This window comes from Phyllostomus hastatus, unplaced genomic scaffold (genome assembly GCF_019186645.2).
Source record: "Phyllostomus hastatus isolate PE091 unplaced genomic scaffold, TTU_PhHast_1.1 phas_contig_495, whole genome shotgun sequence".
NCBI classification, from domain to species: Eukaryota; Metazoa; Chordata; class Mammalia; order Chiroptera; family Phyllostomidae; genus Phyllostomus; species Phyllostomus hastatus.
In genome coordinates this window covers 5933162-5950522 of record NW_025333895.1, presented here as the reverse complement: position 1 = coordinate 5950522, position 17361 = coordinate 5933162, and the positions used below count along the sequence as shown (strand labels likewise).

The 17361-nt window shown below is 65.2% G+C and overlaps 1 protein-coding gene across 1 annotated transcript in view; it reads right to left on the bottom strand.

The window, feature by feature from the left end:
* Positions 1-17361, bottom strand: part of HMCN2 (hemicentin 2) — a 131999-nt gene that overhangs the window by 25227 nt on the left and 89411 nt on the right. Inside the window, 20 exon segments of the mRNA XM_045846429.1 lie at positions 207-328; positions 1127-1283; positions 1920-2053; positions 2831-2975; positions 3057-3198; positions 3718-3854; positions 3947-4028; positions 4453-4643; positions 5126-5392; positions 5836-5933; positions 8704-8887; positions 9308-9432; positions 9535-9694; positions 9787-9930; positions 12152-12283; positions 13781-13862; positions 14473-14675; positions 15485-15598; positions 15748-15909; positions 16767-16863. Of these exon segments, the coding sequence (XP_045702385.1) occupies positions 207-328; positions 1127-1283; positions 1920-2053; positions 2831-2975; positions 3057-3198; positions 3718-3854; positions 3947-4028; positions 4453-4643; positions 5126-5392; positions 5836-5933; positions 8704-8887; positions 9308-9432; positions 9535-9694; positions 9787-9930; positions 12152-12283; positions 13781-13862; positions 14473-14675; positions 15485-15598; positions 15748-15909; positions 16767-16863 (2878 nt within the window).

Below are 17361 nucleotides of genomic sequence, written 5' to 3'. Positions count from 1 at the left end.
CTCTCCTGTGAGCTCACACATGCCAGGGCTGCGCCGGAGCCGGGGTCATGTTAATGTGGGGGGGGCGGGCAAGATCAGAGAGGGCCTCCTGGAGGAGGCGGCCCGCGCAGCACGGGGAGGCTTCGAGCCACCCAGCCAAGCCCCCGCGGTGAGAGCGCGCCAGGGGAGGAGGTGGCTGCCCTCCCCTGGCGTCCGCCCCCGCTTACCGTGGACGGTCACCCGGTGCAGCCTGCGGGCCTCGCCCAGGTCGCTGCTCGCCACGCACTCAAACAGGGCCGCGTCCTGGGGGCTGGGGGCCACGAGGAGCAGGGCGTTGGAGGGCAGGAGCCTGGGACGGACAGACGGACAGAGAGACGACTGGCTGCTGGGTGACTGGCCTGACTGACCTGAGGCCAGCCAGCGGTGGCCTCCCCTCCCCGCCCCGGGAATCTGGTGGGGTGGGACGGGGCGGGGTGGCCTCATGACTATTCCCTTTCCCGTATCTGGTCCCCAGCTCTGACTCGATGAGTTTCTTCTTTTAGAAGTTTCCACCACCGAAGGTCCAGTTTGGGGGCGATTTCCACTTCCACCCCCATTTCCCTGGAACCCTGCATGTTTTCTGCATCCCCCCTCAGCGACAACACCTACGATAATCACCACAGCCGGCTGCCCCATCAGACCGCCGTGTCCAATGCATGCCTGCCGTGGCCACAGGCCCCACGGTGCGCCGGCCCCTGACGCAGCCACCGTGGCCCAGCTCACCGGCGAGCGGACGCCTCTAGGGCTCCCAGCGGCCGTCCCAGGACCGGCCACGTCTGAGAAGTGGGGAGAGCTGGGGTGCAGGCCCCGCCAGCGGGGACCTGGGCTGCTGAACGTGTCTTCAAACAGCGACGGCCCTGGTTTTAAAGGCCACATGCCCTCTACTCGGCTGTGCGTGTCTCAGGCGCCCCCACCCCCCGACCCGACATCTGTGCGAAGACCCTCCTGGCCCCCCGAGGCCGGCACCCCAGTTCTGGGGATGGCTCTGCTGAGCCCCAGAACACGTTCCTACCTCGTCTCTGACCTGGGTCGCCCTCTGTGAGGTGGGCGTGCCCTTCCTCACCCCGGGCGGCTGCGGGACACTACCACAGGACCCCTCAGTACCTACCGGTAGATGCCCTGCTGCAGGTGGAAGTCCAGCTTCTGTCCGTCCTTCCACCAGGCCACGAGGGGCTTGGGCCAGCCGCTGGCCTCGCAGGGCAGCGAGGCAGGGGTGTAGGCCGTCAGGGTCAGGTTGGTGGGGCCGGGGGCGATGGCCGGAGGCTCTGGGGAGAGAGCAGTGGTCAGGAGAACGCTGCTCACCACACTCAGGATGGGGGTGGCCAGGGCTACTCCCCGCACTTCAACACCCCCACCCCCGGCAAAGCAGCAGGGGAGAGGAGGCAGGAGAAACTCCCCTTGGGGACCTCGTGATGGGCTCTTGAAGTTCAGGTAAGGGGCCTCTGCTCACCTCGGAGGCGGGCGCCCCTCTAACTGCCTCTCCGAGAGGAGGGCCCTGGGGCTGTGGCAGCTCCCGCCAGCCCGCCGAAGCCAGGGCCCAGCAGCGCCGCCTCCCCCAAGGGAGGGGCGGGGATGGAGCGGGGAAGCCGACCGCAGCGCCTGGCCCAGTGGTTCTGAACCCCGTCCTTTCAAGGGGGTCACACCCGCCGCGTGTTTTGTCTCTCACTCAGTATAGCAGCATGGTAGTGAGTGTGTGCAATATACATGCGTGAACATAGACGTGCATCCTTTGAGTGTGGTGCTAAGGAGATTTTACTAATGGGCGTGTGTGGTTGCCATAAACCTTCGGAGGCCGCTGCTGTTGGCCCCTGGCAGCCAGAAGGAGCCAGACGCTAAGCAGAGCGTGGCCCAGACCGGGGTAGGTGCTGAAGGCAAGGACGCGCCTTTTCCCGTCCACCTACCGAAGACCTGGAGGTCGCGGCCTTGCCGGTCGGAGCCCGCGGCGTTGGACGCGAGGCAGACGTAGTGGCCGGCATCCTGGGCAAGGACTGGCTGGATCCGCAGGGAGCCCTCAGGCAGAACCTGCACCCTGGAACTGGGGGAGGGGTTGCTATGGAGACCAGTGATACCAGTGATATACCCCGGGAGGGACTGGGACCCTGGTGTATCACCGGCGAGACCCTCCCTGTGCACCGTTTTCCCGGCAAGAGGGTGCTAACTCAGGGGTCCTGCATCTGTGCGGCTGAGGTCAGCGGGGCCACAGCCATGCGCCCCAGCACGGCATCAGAAAGGGCAAGGGAGGCTGCTTCGGGGCTCCTGCATTCCCGCCTGGGCCCAGCCTCTCCCCAAGAGTCGGCAGGCAGAGGCACCCCCGCCTTTCTGAGAATGGCCCCTAGATCTAAGGGCCCTGTCTGCTCTGTGTTACCCCGCCCCTAGCCAGAGCTGATTGGACTGAGGAGGAACATGTCCCTCAGGCTGGGCCAATGGAATTCCCTGCCCTGGGGATTCGGAACTGGGGTTCTCAGACAGCCCTCTAGGCTCTGAAGGTTGAGTGAACTGAGGATTCTAACTTGGGGGCCCAGGGGAGTCATCTCTGCCATGCTGACCGAGAAAGAAGGTGTAGAAAATTGGTTTGAGAGAGGCATGAAGCCCGCCCCGCCGCCCCACACCCCCGAAACAGATCAGCAGCCGAGTCAAACCAGACAGACAGCCCCCAGGGATTCTCAGCGCCCTTAACACACACGCATGCCCATCGCTGGTTCCGGGCAGACCCGTGTCCTGAGTCACGGGTACCTTCTCCTCCAGCTGCCCAGCCGGGTTTCAGGTGCCGATCTGCAAAGAGACACCGAGACCCTCCCCTTCCGGCTCTCACCTGGGGCTCCCGGGATCCAGGGGGGCCCCGTCCTTCCGCCAGCTCACGAGGGGCGGGGGAGCCCCATCCGCCTGGCAGGGCAGCAGGGCCGTCTGGTTCACGGAGGCGTTCACTGCGGGGGGTCCCGGCTGGATGGTGGGCACCGCTGCGGGAGGGGCACAGAGGGGGTGGGTTCTGGGAGCCTGCGCTCTGAGGGGGGTGGGCGGGGAGGGGCGGGCCCACTCACTGTGGATCTCCACTCGGAACGCCACGCTGGTGCTGCCCGCGGTGTTGCGGGCGGTGCAGCTGTAGTCGCCGCTGTCGGCCGTGCTCAGGGCCTGCAGCTGCAGGAACCTGCCCTGCTCGCGGAACTGCGTGTGGGCGTCTGCCTGCAGCGCCCCCCGGGGTGGAGAGACCCTCATCGGTGCTGGGCGGGCACCGGCCAAGGAGGGCCAAGGAACCCATGGGGCCCGACAGTAGCTCCTGCCCCACTGCGGGCTGGCCTGTAGCCCAGGCTCCATGTCCAGCTGAGGACCCTCCTGGGAAATTGGATCCTGTGGGAGGAAGGGCTCCGCCCCCCCCGGAGCTCCGCCCACCGGGTCCACAGCAGCAAACACCCCCCCTCAGGGGCGAGCACAGAGAACCTCAGGAACCGGCCCCAGGTCACGCAGACGCTGAGTGCAGCTCAGGTCACAGCAGGAACAGCACAGGCACACACCTGAGCCTGGCCTCGGTGTCCCCATCCAGGGCGGGTGGTGACAGTAACAATGGGGCGGAGGATGCCAGGTGCACAGGCAGGCACAGTGCTGGCCCCAAGGGGGCCCTCGGCCCCTGGGTCCGATCTGCTCAGGGTCCGGGGCCTGAGGGGCGCAGCAGGAGGTGTCCCTGGGCCCTCAGCCTGCACCCACCTGCAGCAGGACGCCATCTCGGTGCCACTCAATCTCAGGGGCTGGATCAGCCTCCACGGAACATTCCAGAACCAGCTGCCCCGGGGCCAGGCCAACCACAGAGCGGGGACCTCGGGGCCCAATGACATTTGGAGGGGCTGGGGGTGCAGGGAAGGGATGAGTGACGGACTCGCCGCTGCAGGTCCCATCCTTCCTCCCTCTCCTGCCCATCCCCCACCGACACCCCTACCTTGAACCCTGACCCGGAAGCTCTTCTCGACTTCACCAGCCGGGCTTCGGGCCAGGCACGTGTACAGCCCACCGTCTCCCACCTGGGGATGGAGCAGGGTGAGCACCTGCCTCCGGCCCGGCCCCGGCCTGCCCGCCTCCTGACCTGGTTTCCTCCTCCGCAACGAAGGACCCTCTGAGCCTGCCTTCCCACTTCTCCGTGCAACCATTCCCCGCCCTGGGATGTTTCTTCTCTATCTCCATCTCACCCTTGTTAGGGCAAAGCCTGCCTCCTCCAGGAAGCTCCCCCCAACTGCACCAGCCCTCCTCTGGTTATGCCGTGTGTGCGTCAGCCTTGGCTCTGACCTGGCGGGGAGCCCCGAGGGGATGGCCCAGGTGGGTCAGCTCCCCATCGTTACCCCACACAAAGTGTGAGCCCGGCCAGACCTTGCCAGATGCTGCTGGGCTCCTCCCCGTCCCCCCACCCCCAGACTCACGCCACAGACCACGAGGTAGCAGCAGCAGCACCTGCACAGCCTCCACCCGGAGCCGCTGCCCGGCCCCTTCGTCGTCCTCCCGGCTGCTCAGGGCCCGTCCATTCTTATGCCAGGTGACGCTGGGCGAGGGGGTGCCCCGGGCATCGCAGCGGAGCTCCAAGGGGGCACCAAGGGGGAGCGACAGCTCTGCAGGCTGGCCCGAGTCCTCGATGTGGGGGGGATCTACAGAGCACCGCACCGAGGGTCAGCTGTGGGGACTCAGAGCGGTGGGAGCTGGGGGCACCCCTCCCCCACATCCAGATGCCCACGGCAGACCGAGCCACAGACAGGCAGGTGCGGTCGGGTGGGAGGGTCCTCGAAACGAGAGAAACCGCAGCCCACCTGCCTGGGACGATCACTCTGCTTTAACGCCAGCAAGGACACAGTATGGAGGAGAAGGCAGGACGACCCACAATTGTCTAGTGCGCAGCAAACAACAACACTGCAAAAATCCTGTGCTGGCCACTTGGGCTCGGCTTCTCCCCAGAGTCCGGTGGCTCCTGGCCCTGCTCTGCACGGTCTGGGGGGCGAGGCCGAGGAGCACAGCCCAGGAGAGCGCGCCCCGAGCCCCCGGGGCCTCCCTCGCCGCCTTCTCCATCCCCCCAGAGGCCCGCCCACCTCCTGGCCCCGGGAAGCTCCCTGGGGTTGGGGGGGGGGTGACCCACCCATCACTGTCAGCTGGAAGTGCCTCCTGGCTTCCCCCGCCTCGCTCACGGCCACGCAGGAGTAGGCCCCCGAGTCCCCCGCCCCCGCTCGCTCCAGCCGCAGGCCGGGCCCCTGTTCGAGGCTCTGGGGCAGCAGGGGCTTCCCGTCCTTCAGCCACGACACTAGGGGCGGGGGGTGGCCCTGGGCTTCACAGGGGAGGACCACCGGGGAGCCACGGACCACGGCCACGTCGTTCTGGAACTCCGCCGGCTCCAGGACGGGGGGCACTGTGCAGGGCGGAAGAGCGGGCACAAGTCATTTCCTTCCATGCCAGGTGGCCCTCAGCCCTGGATCTTCGTTCCTGGATAATTCCTTCTCGTCTCCAATCCTCAATGTAGACCTCGCCTCCTCCAGGAAGCCTTCCCTGATCACCCCAGGCCAGGTGAAGTACCCGCCCTGTGCTCTCCCAGCACCCTGTCTTTCCCTGGGTAGCACCAGTCACTTGAAATTGTGATTCTCTCTTTGCAGAGCTGTGTCCTGCACTGACCGCCTGGTGGCAGGGCCCCCCCCCGCCCACTGCTGTGCCCCCGTGCCTGGCCAGGCCCTGGAGCACCCGAGTGTCCCACGCCTGCTTGGGAGATGAGCAAATCGGACTGGGTCACCGTGTTGGGCCTTCATTCTTACACCCCAAGGCCAGAGGTCAGGCCGACTCCCCGCCCCTGCTCCGTACCGTGCACCTGCAAGGTGAAGTTCCTGTCGGCCACGCCGGCTGGGCTCGCGGCCACACAGGTGAAGATGCCGGAATCTGCCAACTGCACCTGGGACATCCTGAACCCCGCAAGAAAAGGGGGAGAGAGATGGGACAGAGGCAGGGAGGGGCTCAGTGGAAAAGGTCCCACCCTACTCGCCCTGTCTCCCAGGCTTGCCAGCCAAAGGGCAGCTCTGAACCGCGAACAAGTCCAGCCTCTGCTTCAACCCCTTTTCTGCGCCCCCCCGGCACCCTCAGAACAAAGCCCCAGCCCCCTACCCCCACCCTGCCTCCTCCTTCTCTGACCCCCCTCACGGGGCCAGCAGGCTGCCGGCTCCCCATCCGGAAGCTCCCCAGTCCCAGCCAAGAACAGCCCCCACCCCCACCCCATCTTCTAGAAAATTCCTCCTCATCTTCAGGACTTATCGGAGTCGTCTCCACTGTCTGTTCCCCCACTTTCTCTTGAGCCCCTTTCACCGCAGCCGCCCCCCCAGAGCTGCTCCTGCCAACACCCCCCACAGTGACCTCGCTAGGGCCCTAACACTGGCGGCAGGGCTGCAGTCCGCACCCGCTCCTCGGGGGCTGCGGACCGCCGGGCCCCCAGCACCACCTGTGGGCTGACGTCCAGAAACATCTGGCTCCCGGACTCCCAAGCACAGTAAGGGATGTCTGAGAACCTCTCAAACCTGCCACATTCAAACAGAACTCGGGTCCTCCCCTCAGCCCGCCCCTCCCACAGCAGACCCACCCCAGGACATGGGGACCTCAGCCTCCCAGGTTCCCGGGTAAAAGCACCCCAGAGTCTTGCCCAACTCCTTCCCGGGTTGTCTCTCCGGCCACCTGCTCCGCAGAGCTCCGACCCAGGCCACGCCGAACCCCTCTCTGCCCGCCCTGCTCTGGCCTTGACCCCACAGCCCGTGGCCCGCACAGCAGCCAGAAGGGTCATCTAAAAACTGAAGTCACAACCCAAAGGAGGCGAAGCAAAGACTCGAACGGACATTTGCACACCGGCGTTCACAGCAGCACATCCGCACCAGGCAGAGGAGGAAGCAGCCAGGTGTCCGTTGACATGACGGACAAGCACAGCATGGCCCGTCCACGCAAAGGGACAGTGTGCGGCCTTAAAAAGGAAGGAAATCCTGATGCCCGCCTCCCCCTGCCTCCGCCTGGAGGACGTTGTGCTGAGTGAGATGAGCCAGACACGGGGGACAAGTCCTGTGTGACTCCCCTCATGGGAGGTCCCCGGAGCGGTCGAATCCACAGAGACAGAAAGGGGGATGGTAGGGGCTGCGGTGGGGGAGGGGCGGGAGCGGGCGTGTCAGGGGGACAGAGTTTCATTCAGTTTGGGAAGATGAGAAAGTTCTGGGGACCGATGGAGGTGGCGGTGACACCACAGTGTGCATGTGACACGCACCCCTCTATGCCTAACAATGGTTAAAACTGTACACCTCCCACAGTGTCGCAGGTTCGATTCCCACCAGGGTACATGCCTGGGTTGCAGGCCATGACCCCCAGCAACTGCACATTGATGCTTCTCTCTCTCCCTCTCTATCTCCCTCCCTTCCCTCTCTAAAAATAAATAAAATCTTAAAAAAAAAACAACAACAAAAAACTGTACACCTCGTCACCTGAGAAAGGGGTTGAAATGGCAATGTTTACATTATGTGCATCTGACCACAATGAAAAAATATGAGTCCCATCCTGATGCTTCTCTGGGGTGTCCGTCTGTCCTCAGGGAAGCACAGGCCCTGCCAAGGACGGACAAGGTCCTCTGTCGCCTGACCACACACACACACGCTCTGGTCCTTCAATGCACAGGCGCACGCCCGCCTCAGGGCCTCAGAGCCTGCCGTCCCCTCTGCCTGACGCTCCTCCCCACGGAACCCACTCGCCTTCTTCTCCCTTCCTGTGACTGCCGCTCAGGTGTCTCGCTGTCCGAGTGCCCACCACCGACTGGCCAGCCCCCAACCCCTCGCCTCACTGTATTTTTCAGAGCACAATCCCCTGTGAGATTCCACGGTTATATCTGTGTATTTCCCATCCCGCTCCCTCCCTGAAGCTGCAAGCGCAGGAGCTGTATCTTGCTCACAGCTCTATCTCGGTGCCCAGAACCACGCCTGGAACAGTAAACACCCGTAAGTGTTGCTGAATGCATGAAGGCTTTGCTTGTGCACCTTCCTCCAGGAAGCCTTCCCTGATTTCCTCCACTGCAGGCCAGGCTGAGTCAGGTACAAGCAGATGCCATCCCCTGGGTCTGTGCCTCCCCTGTTCATCCCTGGAGTTCCATTTGGGGGGTGGGGTCCTCTCACTTTCCCCATCATGAAACTGTATGTTTCTATTACTTCTACTCGGAAAAGCATTCCGATGGGTCTGTAAGCCGGAGCCACCGGAAGACAGAGCAGGAGCTGCCGTGCCAGGGGAACGGCCTCGTGCGTCCTTTGTCTCAGACCTCTGGAAGGTTCAAACCGGGCGAGGTAACCTCGGAGTGGGCCTAGGGCAAGGTGTACCCCACAGAGTTGTGACAGAGAACAGGAAAGCAGTGAACACGACCACCGCACCGGAAGGTAAAAACACCGTCAGAACCGACGTCACCGTGTTCCGGTTTCCTGAGCCGACAGCAGCGCCTCCCTCCTGCGGGTGGGCTGGCCCCTCCCACCTCACAGAGGCCCCTGGCCCGTGTCTCCTCGTCCCCACAGTGTCGGGGCTTCTGCCTGAGTCAGCGGGTCCTGCATGGCTGTTCTCATGGCTCTCACCACGCCTGCTGCCGCTCACTCTGAACGCCCGTCACTCTCAGGTTCACAAGCCCCGGGCTGCCACAAGGTGCGTCTGCGGCCTGCCACGCTCCCTTACCTGAGGACGCGGCCGGAGCCGTGGAGGTGGGTGCGCTGGGAGAGTGGGAGGGGCAGGCCGTCCTTGAGCCAGCTCACGTGGATGGGTGGGGAGCCCCGGACAGGGCACGCCAGCGTCACCATCTCCCCAGCCCTGCGCACCAGGGGCCCCACGCCCTCCGTCCCTTGCTCAATCGTGGGAGGCACTGGGGCGGGAAGAGAGGAAAAATCGGGCAGTGAGGGGGTCTGGGGAGAGGAGGGGTCCTCTCCTAAGGAGGTTCCGGGAGGCAGCCCCAATACCTAGACTTCTGCCACGTCCCCACTGGGAAGGAACGAAGGCCACATCTCTGCCCCGCCCCCTCCATGGCTCCCTTCCCATCATCCTCTCTTCCTAGTCCCCCACTGCCCCCCTGGGCCATGGTGCTGGGGCTCTGATTAAGGATGGGGCAGAGGCGCAGTGAGGTCGCACGTGGCCTGGCTCACGGTGTGGGCAAGGCGGACGCCTGAACCAGGTGTCCCGAGTCCCACCCTCCAGATGCATGCCCAGGGTGGGCCCTGTGACCGCCAGGTCACTGCAGTCCCTGGACAGTGGGGCCCCCCGCCTTGCTGCACCCCAAGCTGCTCACCCAGCACGTTCACAGCATGCAGCCTGGCATCCTCCCCGGCCGTGTTGTGGGCCACGCAGGTATAGGCGCCCGAGTCCGAGGCCTGCAGGCCCTTCAGCACCAGGAAGCTGCCGTCCTGGTAGAACCTGGTGCAGGAGGGAGGGCCGAGAGCAGGTGCAGAGGGTCAGGGGGCGCTGCTGCCTGGGGTGCGGGTGAGGGTGGGGCACAGGGCACAGGCCAGGCCTTACCGGAGCTGGGGGCCCACGCCCCGGCCCAGCGGGCCACCGTCCTTTAGCCAGGTCACCTCCGGGGGTGGCTGCCCGTCGGCCTCACAGTCCAGCCGCACCTCCTGCCCCTCCAGGACGCTGTGCTCCTGCGTGGCGCCTGAGCTCCGGATCCGGGGGGCCACTGCGGCAGGGGCTTCGGTGAGGCCCAGGGCGGTCGGTGGCAGGGGCTGGCGCGGGGGTGGGACACCAGGAAGGTGCGGGGTGAACACGTACCCAGCACAGCCACTAAGAAGTCCTTGCGGGCCGTGGCCTGGGCGTTCTCAGCCACGCAGGTGTAGGTACCAGCCTGGGCTGGCTGCAGGCGACTCATCTGGAGGCGGCCCCCACGGGAGACCACGCCGTGCACCACGCTGCTCTCTGGGGGACAGAGGGGCAGGCCAGCCCGTCACCTGCAGCCCCACCGCCCCAGGGGCTGCGTCTGGGCCAGACACGAAAGTCACGTGACTCCTCAAGAAGGTGTCCGGCACCCATACTCCCAGAGCTGGAAAGACCCCAGGAAGCCTTGAATCACTCCCCCCCTTCCTGTGTCCACAGGGAATCTGAGGCCCAGACCGAGGCAGGGCCTTCTCCCTGTCCGCACTGTGACCTTCCCCAGCCTGGTCTCTGGCCTCACGGCCCCTCCCTACTCCCTTCCACTGGGACGTTTCTTCCCAAGGGACCCCACCCCCTGTAGTGTCCAGGGCTTGGTCCCTTCTCTGTCACCTCTCGGGCCCACTCCACCCCCCACCGGCCCTCCAGCTGCGCCCCACCCCCTCCCACCGATCCAGCCTTTCCATCAAGGTGAAGCGGCCCCTCGCTGACCCTGACATAGGCCAGCTAGGGGCTCCCCCTGGGGCTCAGCTCAGGCTGCATGCCCACCCCCAGCCTCTAATGCCCGCCCCTCCCTCTCTCCTGCCGCACCTCTGCCCCGAAGCCTTCTCTAACCGCGCCCGCCCAGGCTGGTCCGCGCTCGCCAGAGCCACCTGCCCACACAGCCCTCCAACACCGAATGGAGTGACGGCTACACGTCCGACTGTGAGCTTGGGGCTCGACGGTGAAGGAGGCAGCCCCTCCTCAAGGAGCTCCCAGTGCGTCCGAGACTCTGGACCAGGTGCCACCCTGTGTGGCCGCCCCTGGGAAGCCCCCGACGGAGCCAGGGGCCAGCCTGCAGCCCTTCCGGAGGATGGGAGTCTCAGCGGGGACCCGAGGGTGGGCATGGAGCACCCAGGCAGAAGCGGAGGCAGGCAGGGGCGGCGGGGTGGGCGTCTCAGGGAGGGGGCGGCCTGCGCCAGGAGCTGGAGGCACGAGAGACCAGGGCCCGGCGCGGTCCCACGCCCAGACACAGACCCGGGGAAGGAACGCACACGCCGCCCAAACACGTGTGCACGCATGCTCGCCACACGCTGGTCGCCACAGCCGAAGGTGGGACCACCCAGGGGTCCACCAATCAGCACATGGCCCCATGGGATACATCCACAAAATGGGATATTGAGCCATAAAAAGGAATGGGAAAAGAATTTAAATTTAACTTTTAAAATGAACGAAGAATGGACACGCCACAGCAGGAACGACCCTGGGAAGCAGGAGGCCGGATGGGAGAAACCGGTCGCCCAGGGCCCCCCGCCGTGCGCCCCCGTTTACGCAGGCTGTGCAGAGGCAGATCCAGAGAGACCGCCCACAGGGGCCGGTGTGGGGGGCTGGGGGGATGCGGAGTGAAGGGTGATGGGTGTGGGGTTTTCACTTGGGGGGATAAAAATGTTCTAAAATTAATCGTGGGGATGGTCTGTGAATATACTAAACATTATTGAGTTACACGCCTTAAATGGGTAACTTGCACAGTGTGCAAATTATATCTCAGTAAGGCTGTGACGGGGGGCGTAAGAACGTGTGTGAGGAGCCAGGATCGGATAGGTCTGTCTGGAGTGGGCAGTGGGCAGCGGGCAGTGGGTGGCTCGAGATGGGCTGGCCTCCAGCCCCGCAGGCTGTGGTGCTGAGGACTACGGCTGTGAAAGGACTTTGACAAGGGACCCACGCAGAGCTGCACCGGGAGGTCCCATTGGCCCTGTGTGGAGCCTGCACTGGAGGCATGGGGTGGGCCCTGGAGATCAGGGTGGGGCGGCTGTCCTGGCCCCAGAGGGAGGGACGGTGGTGGCGGGAACCGGGAAGGGGGTGGGCGGAGAGCAGTGGGCGGCCCCAGGGGTGTCTACCCGCCCACAAGAGCAGGGGCCGCTGGCTGACGGTCAGGTGGGCAGAGAGGGGAGGAGAGAGGGGCCAAGACCAAGGCCACGATGGGGGTGCCCAGCAGCCGGGCTGGGACGCAGCTGAGTTCCTGGAGGAGGAGCGGGTCAGGGGCCAACGCCAGGCCCAGGGCCGGGCCAGCGGGGTGCTCGGCACCCACGCTGCATCTCCGTCTGCTCCCCCAGGAGCAGCTGACGGGGAGCTGACTATGGCACAAAGCCCAGGAGCTCCAGCGCCCCCACCGGGCCAGGTTCCGGTGTTGGGATTTCCAGGCCGACAAGTCCCTCTGGCTTCCTCTGTCCCTCGGTGAGAAAAAGGGACATTTAGCACTAAAAAGGTCAGAAGGACCCGGTGCACTCACCGACGGGCATTCTGTCCTTCAGCCAAGTGACGGTGGGGGCGGGGACGCCCGTCACATCACAGGTCAGGACCAGGGGGCTCCCGGCCACCTGGCTCACTGTCTCCGTCTCGGGGTTCTCAAACGCCGGCGGCACTGCGGGAGAGAAGCCGGATGCTCGGAATCTTCAGCCTCTGCCCTCCCTCCCTCCCTCTCAGGCAGATGCCGGAGAAAGCCCTTCTCCGAGGCTAGGAGGTGACATTTTACACTTCGCCACTGATGGAGAGGCGCATTGCTTTATTCACAAATACAGCCAGCAGCTGGCTGTTTCAAAACAACTACAAAGCAGCGTCCGGGAGGGGAGGGGGTCCACTTAGGCCAAGGATGGTAAATGCATGGCTCACACGCCAGCAGTTCTCAGTCTATGCCAGGACAGACATCACTAATCGATCCCAGCACTCTCAGACTCAGCCAGGAGGAAGTCATGCAGCCACTATCAGTGGAACAGAGGTGGCTGTGCTGAGGATGAAATGTCTTTGCCCTCAGGGACCAGACATTCCCCGCTGGCCACCATTCATCAAGGCAGCCATCAAGAGAAGGGACTGTCAGGTTTGAGCAGCAAGCACGGTATCAGTCATGTTTAACAACGGTATTCAATGGGGCTCAGGGTCTGATCCTTCCATGCTGGCCTGGTGGGGAGGCTCCTGCTTTGCCATTTGTGGCCAAGAGCTGGTGCCCTCCCAACCTGTCCTCTCCATCTCGCACACAGTCGCTCGGGTAGAAACTGCATTTCCCAGCCTCCCCTGCAGCTTGGCGTGGCCAGCTGCCTAAGTTCTCAACAAAGGGAATACAGGCAGAGGGAAGAACCCTACTTCTGCTCTTTTCTGCTCACTGGGGGCAGGGACTGGATGCAGCGTGACCCAGTTCCAACCGAGTGGACAGGGACGACACCCCAGGGGATAGGAGAGCAGCAAGACAGGAGGACCCCGAGTCCCTAAATCTCCACATGGAGCCCTCACCCCTGGGTTTATGGGTGAGAGAGATGTTTCTCTCTCATTCAACCCACTGTGTTTGGGGGGTCTTTCTGTTACACAGCTGAGTTTACACCCTGACATGACGTCTGACCCCGAGGAAATGTGGCCAAGGCTCCATCCCTGGCTTCCCCAGCCAGCTCCTGCAAGCCCCCCCACCCTCAGTGGGAGCCACACCCAATCAAATGCCATCTGTGTGCCACCCTTGGGCTGAAGGGACAGGCCCCTCGGGGCTCAAGACCGAGGTGACGTGGCCCTAGGCCGCCCCCGTGTCTGATCTCCGAGGACGCCCCTCGCGGTGCTCACGTGCCTGGCCCTGAGCCCAGCCCCTGATGGACACGGGTCCCAGCAGGCCACCGATCGAGTGCTTCCCGGGTGCCCGGCGGGCAGGTGCGGCATTTAGCTTCTTTTACGGACGACGTGCCTGCAGCTCGGAGGGACGGTCGTTCCACGGAGCCCCCGCAGCAAGTCCAGTTCCCATCTTGCTCCTTTCAGTCCCAGATCGGTCCCCTCGACACCCGGCACCCCCACTGCCGTGCAGCCACCGCCCTTCCCACACTTGACAGCCCCGCACGCCGCTGAGGATCCCCAGGCCGTGCTCGCAGGCTGGTCCCCAGCTTACCCTGGACGGTGAGGGCGAACGTCCGCACGGCCTCTCCGGCCGCGTTGTTGACTTTGCAGCCATACAGGCCTTTATCTGACACCTGGGACAGAGACAGCCCGTGGTGACCGCGCGCCCGGGGCGGGGCTCCCCCAGGGCCCTGCACCTTCTGGAGCAGGGATGCTCCCTACGTGCTGGTCCTGCGTGGGGAGCCAGGGGCAAGCCTCCGGTCTCCCCCGAGCTTCAGGGGGTGGGAGGGCCCACTGCGGGCGAGTGCACGGGCGCCAGGCCCCGCCCTCTCCAAGCCTGGCAGACAGGGCCCCTCGCTGCGGGGATGGCGCCGAGCCAGGCGGGAGGAGCCCCGGGTGCATTTTGGAAGGAGCAGCAAATACCCCCGAACACTGTGAGGGTCTAATCCACACGGGGAAGGGGACAACTCACTCCCAGGGAGTCAGAACCAGACGGCCTGGGGAAGCTTCTAGATCCCGGGACGCTGAGGCAGGTGGTGGGGAAGGGACCCACCCAAGGGCGTTCTATGGGTCAGTGTGGAGCCCTGGGCCCTTCCTACTCTCCAGCCCGAGAGACTGCTTTTCACCTCCTCAGCTTGGGATCTTGTAGGCCGAGGTGGCGGCAGCCCCCACCCCCGGCCCACCGGGACCAGGAGGTGACACTACATGGCCGCCCACAGCCGCCTACACCGCTGGGTGGCTCACCTGGGCATCCAGGATCTCCAGCCTCTGTCCGCCCTGCAGAGTCCGGGCCCGCTGTGCCGGGACCAGGGGCTGCCTGTCCTTGTACCAGGTCACGGCTGGCTCAGGGAGCGAGTCCGTCTCGCAGCTCAGAACAGCCTTGTCCCCTGCCTTCACCAGGACCCTGTCCTGGGGGCCTCTGGGAGCCTGCCTGAAGGTGGGGGGGACTGGGGCGGGGGACAAGTGGAGTAAGGGGCTGCGGCCCTCCCGTGTCCTCCCAGCCCCCGCCACAGGTTAGCAGCCTATGGACCCGCGAGGGGCACATGGTGGACCCCACCCCAGGGGACGCCACAGACCAGGGAGGGAGTCAGAGGAATAGACCTGCTGGGTGACCTGGGAAAAGCCCCCTGTCCTCTCTGGGCCTCAGCCCCCTGGACGGGGCAGTGCTCTGGCCCTCCAGGGCTGCTTCCGATACAGAGCAGGCCCTAGCTATGTTAGAACCCCCGTGGGGGTCCTCAGAAGCCCCCGTCCCTCCTACACGCCAATGCTGGGGCCCCGCCCCAGCTGTGAGCCCACAGGACCCCGTTCACTGCAGGGCAGGTAAACACACGCAAATGAATGACCCAGCCCCGGGGCTACAAAGAACCCTCCCCTGCATCCTGGCTAGGACGTCTTGGGGCCTGGAAACAGGCTGCACACCAGGAGCCTCGCCGTCCATCAGGCCGGGGAAGGGCCCTTCCCCTCCTCAAGGCCAGGGCTCACTGGGCACCAGGGCTCACCGGGCGCCAGGCAGGGGGCTCGGCGCTCACGGACCACCATTTAGTCCTTACACCAACTGCCACCTTCAGGTGCCAGAGCTGAGGCCCAGAGAGGGGGCGCGACCTGCCCAAGGTCACAGAGCAGCTAAGCAAACCCAAGTGCGTCCAACTCTATAGGTGCCGCCCTCCGCCACCAAGCCGCCTGAAGGGTGTGGGGCTGAGGGGTGACTGAAGGAGCAGGGGACAGTGCGGGGTAGCGGGGGGCAGACAGGACGCACCCAGCACACGGAGCTGCACCAGCTTCTGGTCTCGGCCGGCGGCATTGAGGGCCTCGCACGTGTACATCCCGGAGTCTGACGGCTGTACCCGGGCCAGCTGCAGCGTGTGGGTGCCTGCCGTCGGGGGAGGTGGGGTGGAGTCGGCCCCTAGCACCAGCAAATGTGCTGGTCCCCAGGCCCACACCCCCAATCCTAACTCCCTCCCAGACTCCCAGGGGTCCCCCGCCCCCTCAGGGCTGGACCCCAGGCCTCAGTGCACCCACCAGGCAGGAGGAAGACCTCATCCCCCAGGGACAGGGCCCGGCTGTCCTTGTACCAAGTGACCTCGGGGCTCGGGTGAGCGTGCACGTCGCAGGGGAGGGAGACGCTGCTGTTGAGGACGGCTGTGACCTGCTCCGAGCTCTGGCCTGCGATTCGTGGCGGGACTGTCCCCGCGGCCACCAGGGGAAAGGAAGACCCTTGAGAAGGTGCCCCGGCAGGGGAGCAGAGAGCTGCCGGGGGGACCGGGGGCCCTGCACAGGCTCCTGGCGCTTCACCGGGGCATCTATCCTCCGACGTGCCGAGGGCAGCCCCCACTTGCCCACCGGCTTGCAGACCAGACAGGGAGAGTCACCTTTCCGAGGCCACTCAGCTGGCTCGCCGGTGGCCTGGCCGAAATGCCAACTCAGGCAACAGTCCTAGGCCTTGGGTGCTCAGCGCCGGCACCCCTCGGCTCCTGAGGCCAGAGCTGCCCCACTCCCCGGGGGCAGAGCTCACAGCCTGCGGGGTGCGGGGGTCACAAGAATGCCGAGGTCGAGAGGGCCGGCTCTGGACCAGTGCGACTCCCCCACCTGCCCCCCTACTGCGTGAGCTCTCTGAGCATCCCCACAGCTGTGAGGTCGGGCTAACCTCCCAGCTCTGCCGCAAGGGGTCAGCCCCGTGCCAGGCACACAGGAAGGGCTTAGCAATGGTGCTGTAAGGCCTCGGAAGAGCCGTTCCCTGACCATCTCCAAAGCTGCTTGGGATCCTCGGGGGCTGGCCCCCGGTGACTAGGCTCCCCAGTGCTCTTGGGACTGGGGTATGGCTGGTGCCAGGCCTGGATCCCTAACCTCTGGGTGCAGCCCCAGGGCCCAGGACCCGGGAAGCAGCAAGGTGGTGCCCCTTGGGGAGGGACGAGGTGCCGTGTCCGCCTGCACATTAACCTACAGAGCCGGGCCGGGGGTGGGGCCGGCAGGCGGGTTCGGAGCCCCCGCCCCTCCTCGGCTAGGGACCCCTACGGGGCCGCCGGCTGGGCCCAGCTCACCTTGCACCCTGAGTGTGAAGAGCTTCTCCGCAGAGCCTGCCGGGTTCTCGGCCACACACATGTAGCTGGCAGCGTCGGCCACCTCTGCCGTGGAAACCTGTGGGCGCAGGGACATGGCGCTGTGCGACACCATGGGCCTGACAGCTCTGGTCCCGGTTTCCCCACCGAAGGACCACCGGGAGGGATCCCTCCCACCATGCCAGGCGCGGCGGGCACCCACAGGAGCCCCTCAGAAGGCCACCTTTGTCTACACAGGGCGCCACTGATGGGCTCGCACACCCCATGTCCATCTAGAGCTTTCTGTGACATTCAGGAGGGGAGTGTGTGGCTGGGGCTGGTGATTCCCCTACAGCAAATGACACGGTGACAACAGTCTCCCCCAGCCCCGAGGAGGGCTGCTCTGTGCTGCATTGGGGCCCAGGGGTTCTGTGCAGCGGTGTCTGGCTACTGGGTGGCCCAGGCTGCCACCCGAAGCCCTAGGTGCTGGGTGTGGCTCCGTAAGTGTCAGGTGGCATTCCCCGGAAGGCGACCCTGTGCCACACTGAGCCCCAGGGAGAGCATTCGTGTGCACCCTTCTCAGACGTCACCAGAACTT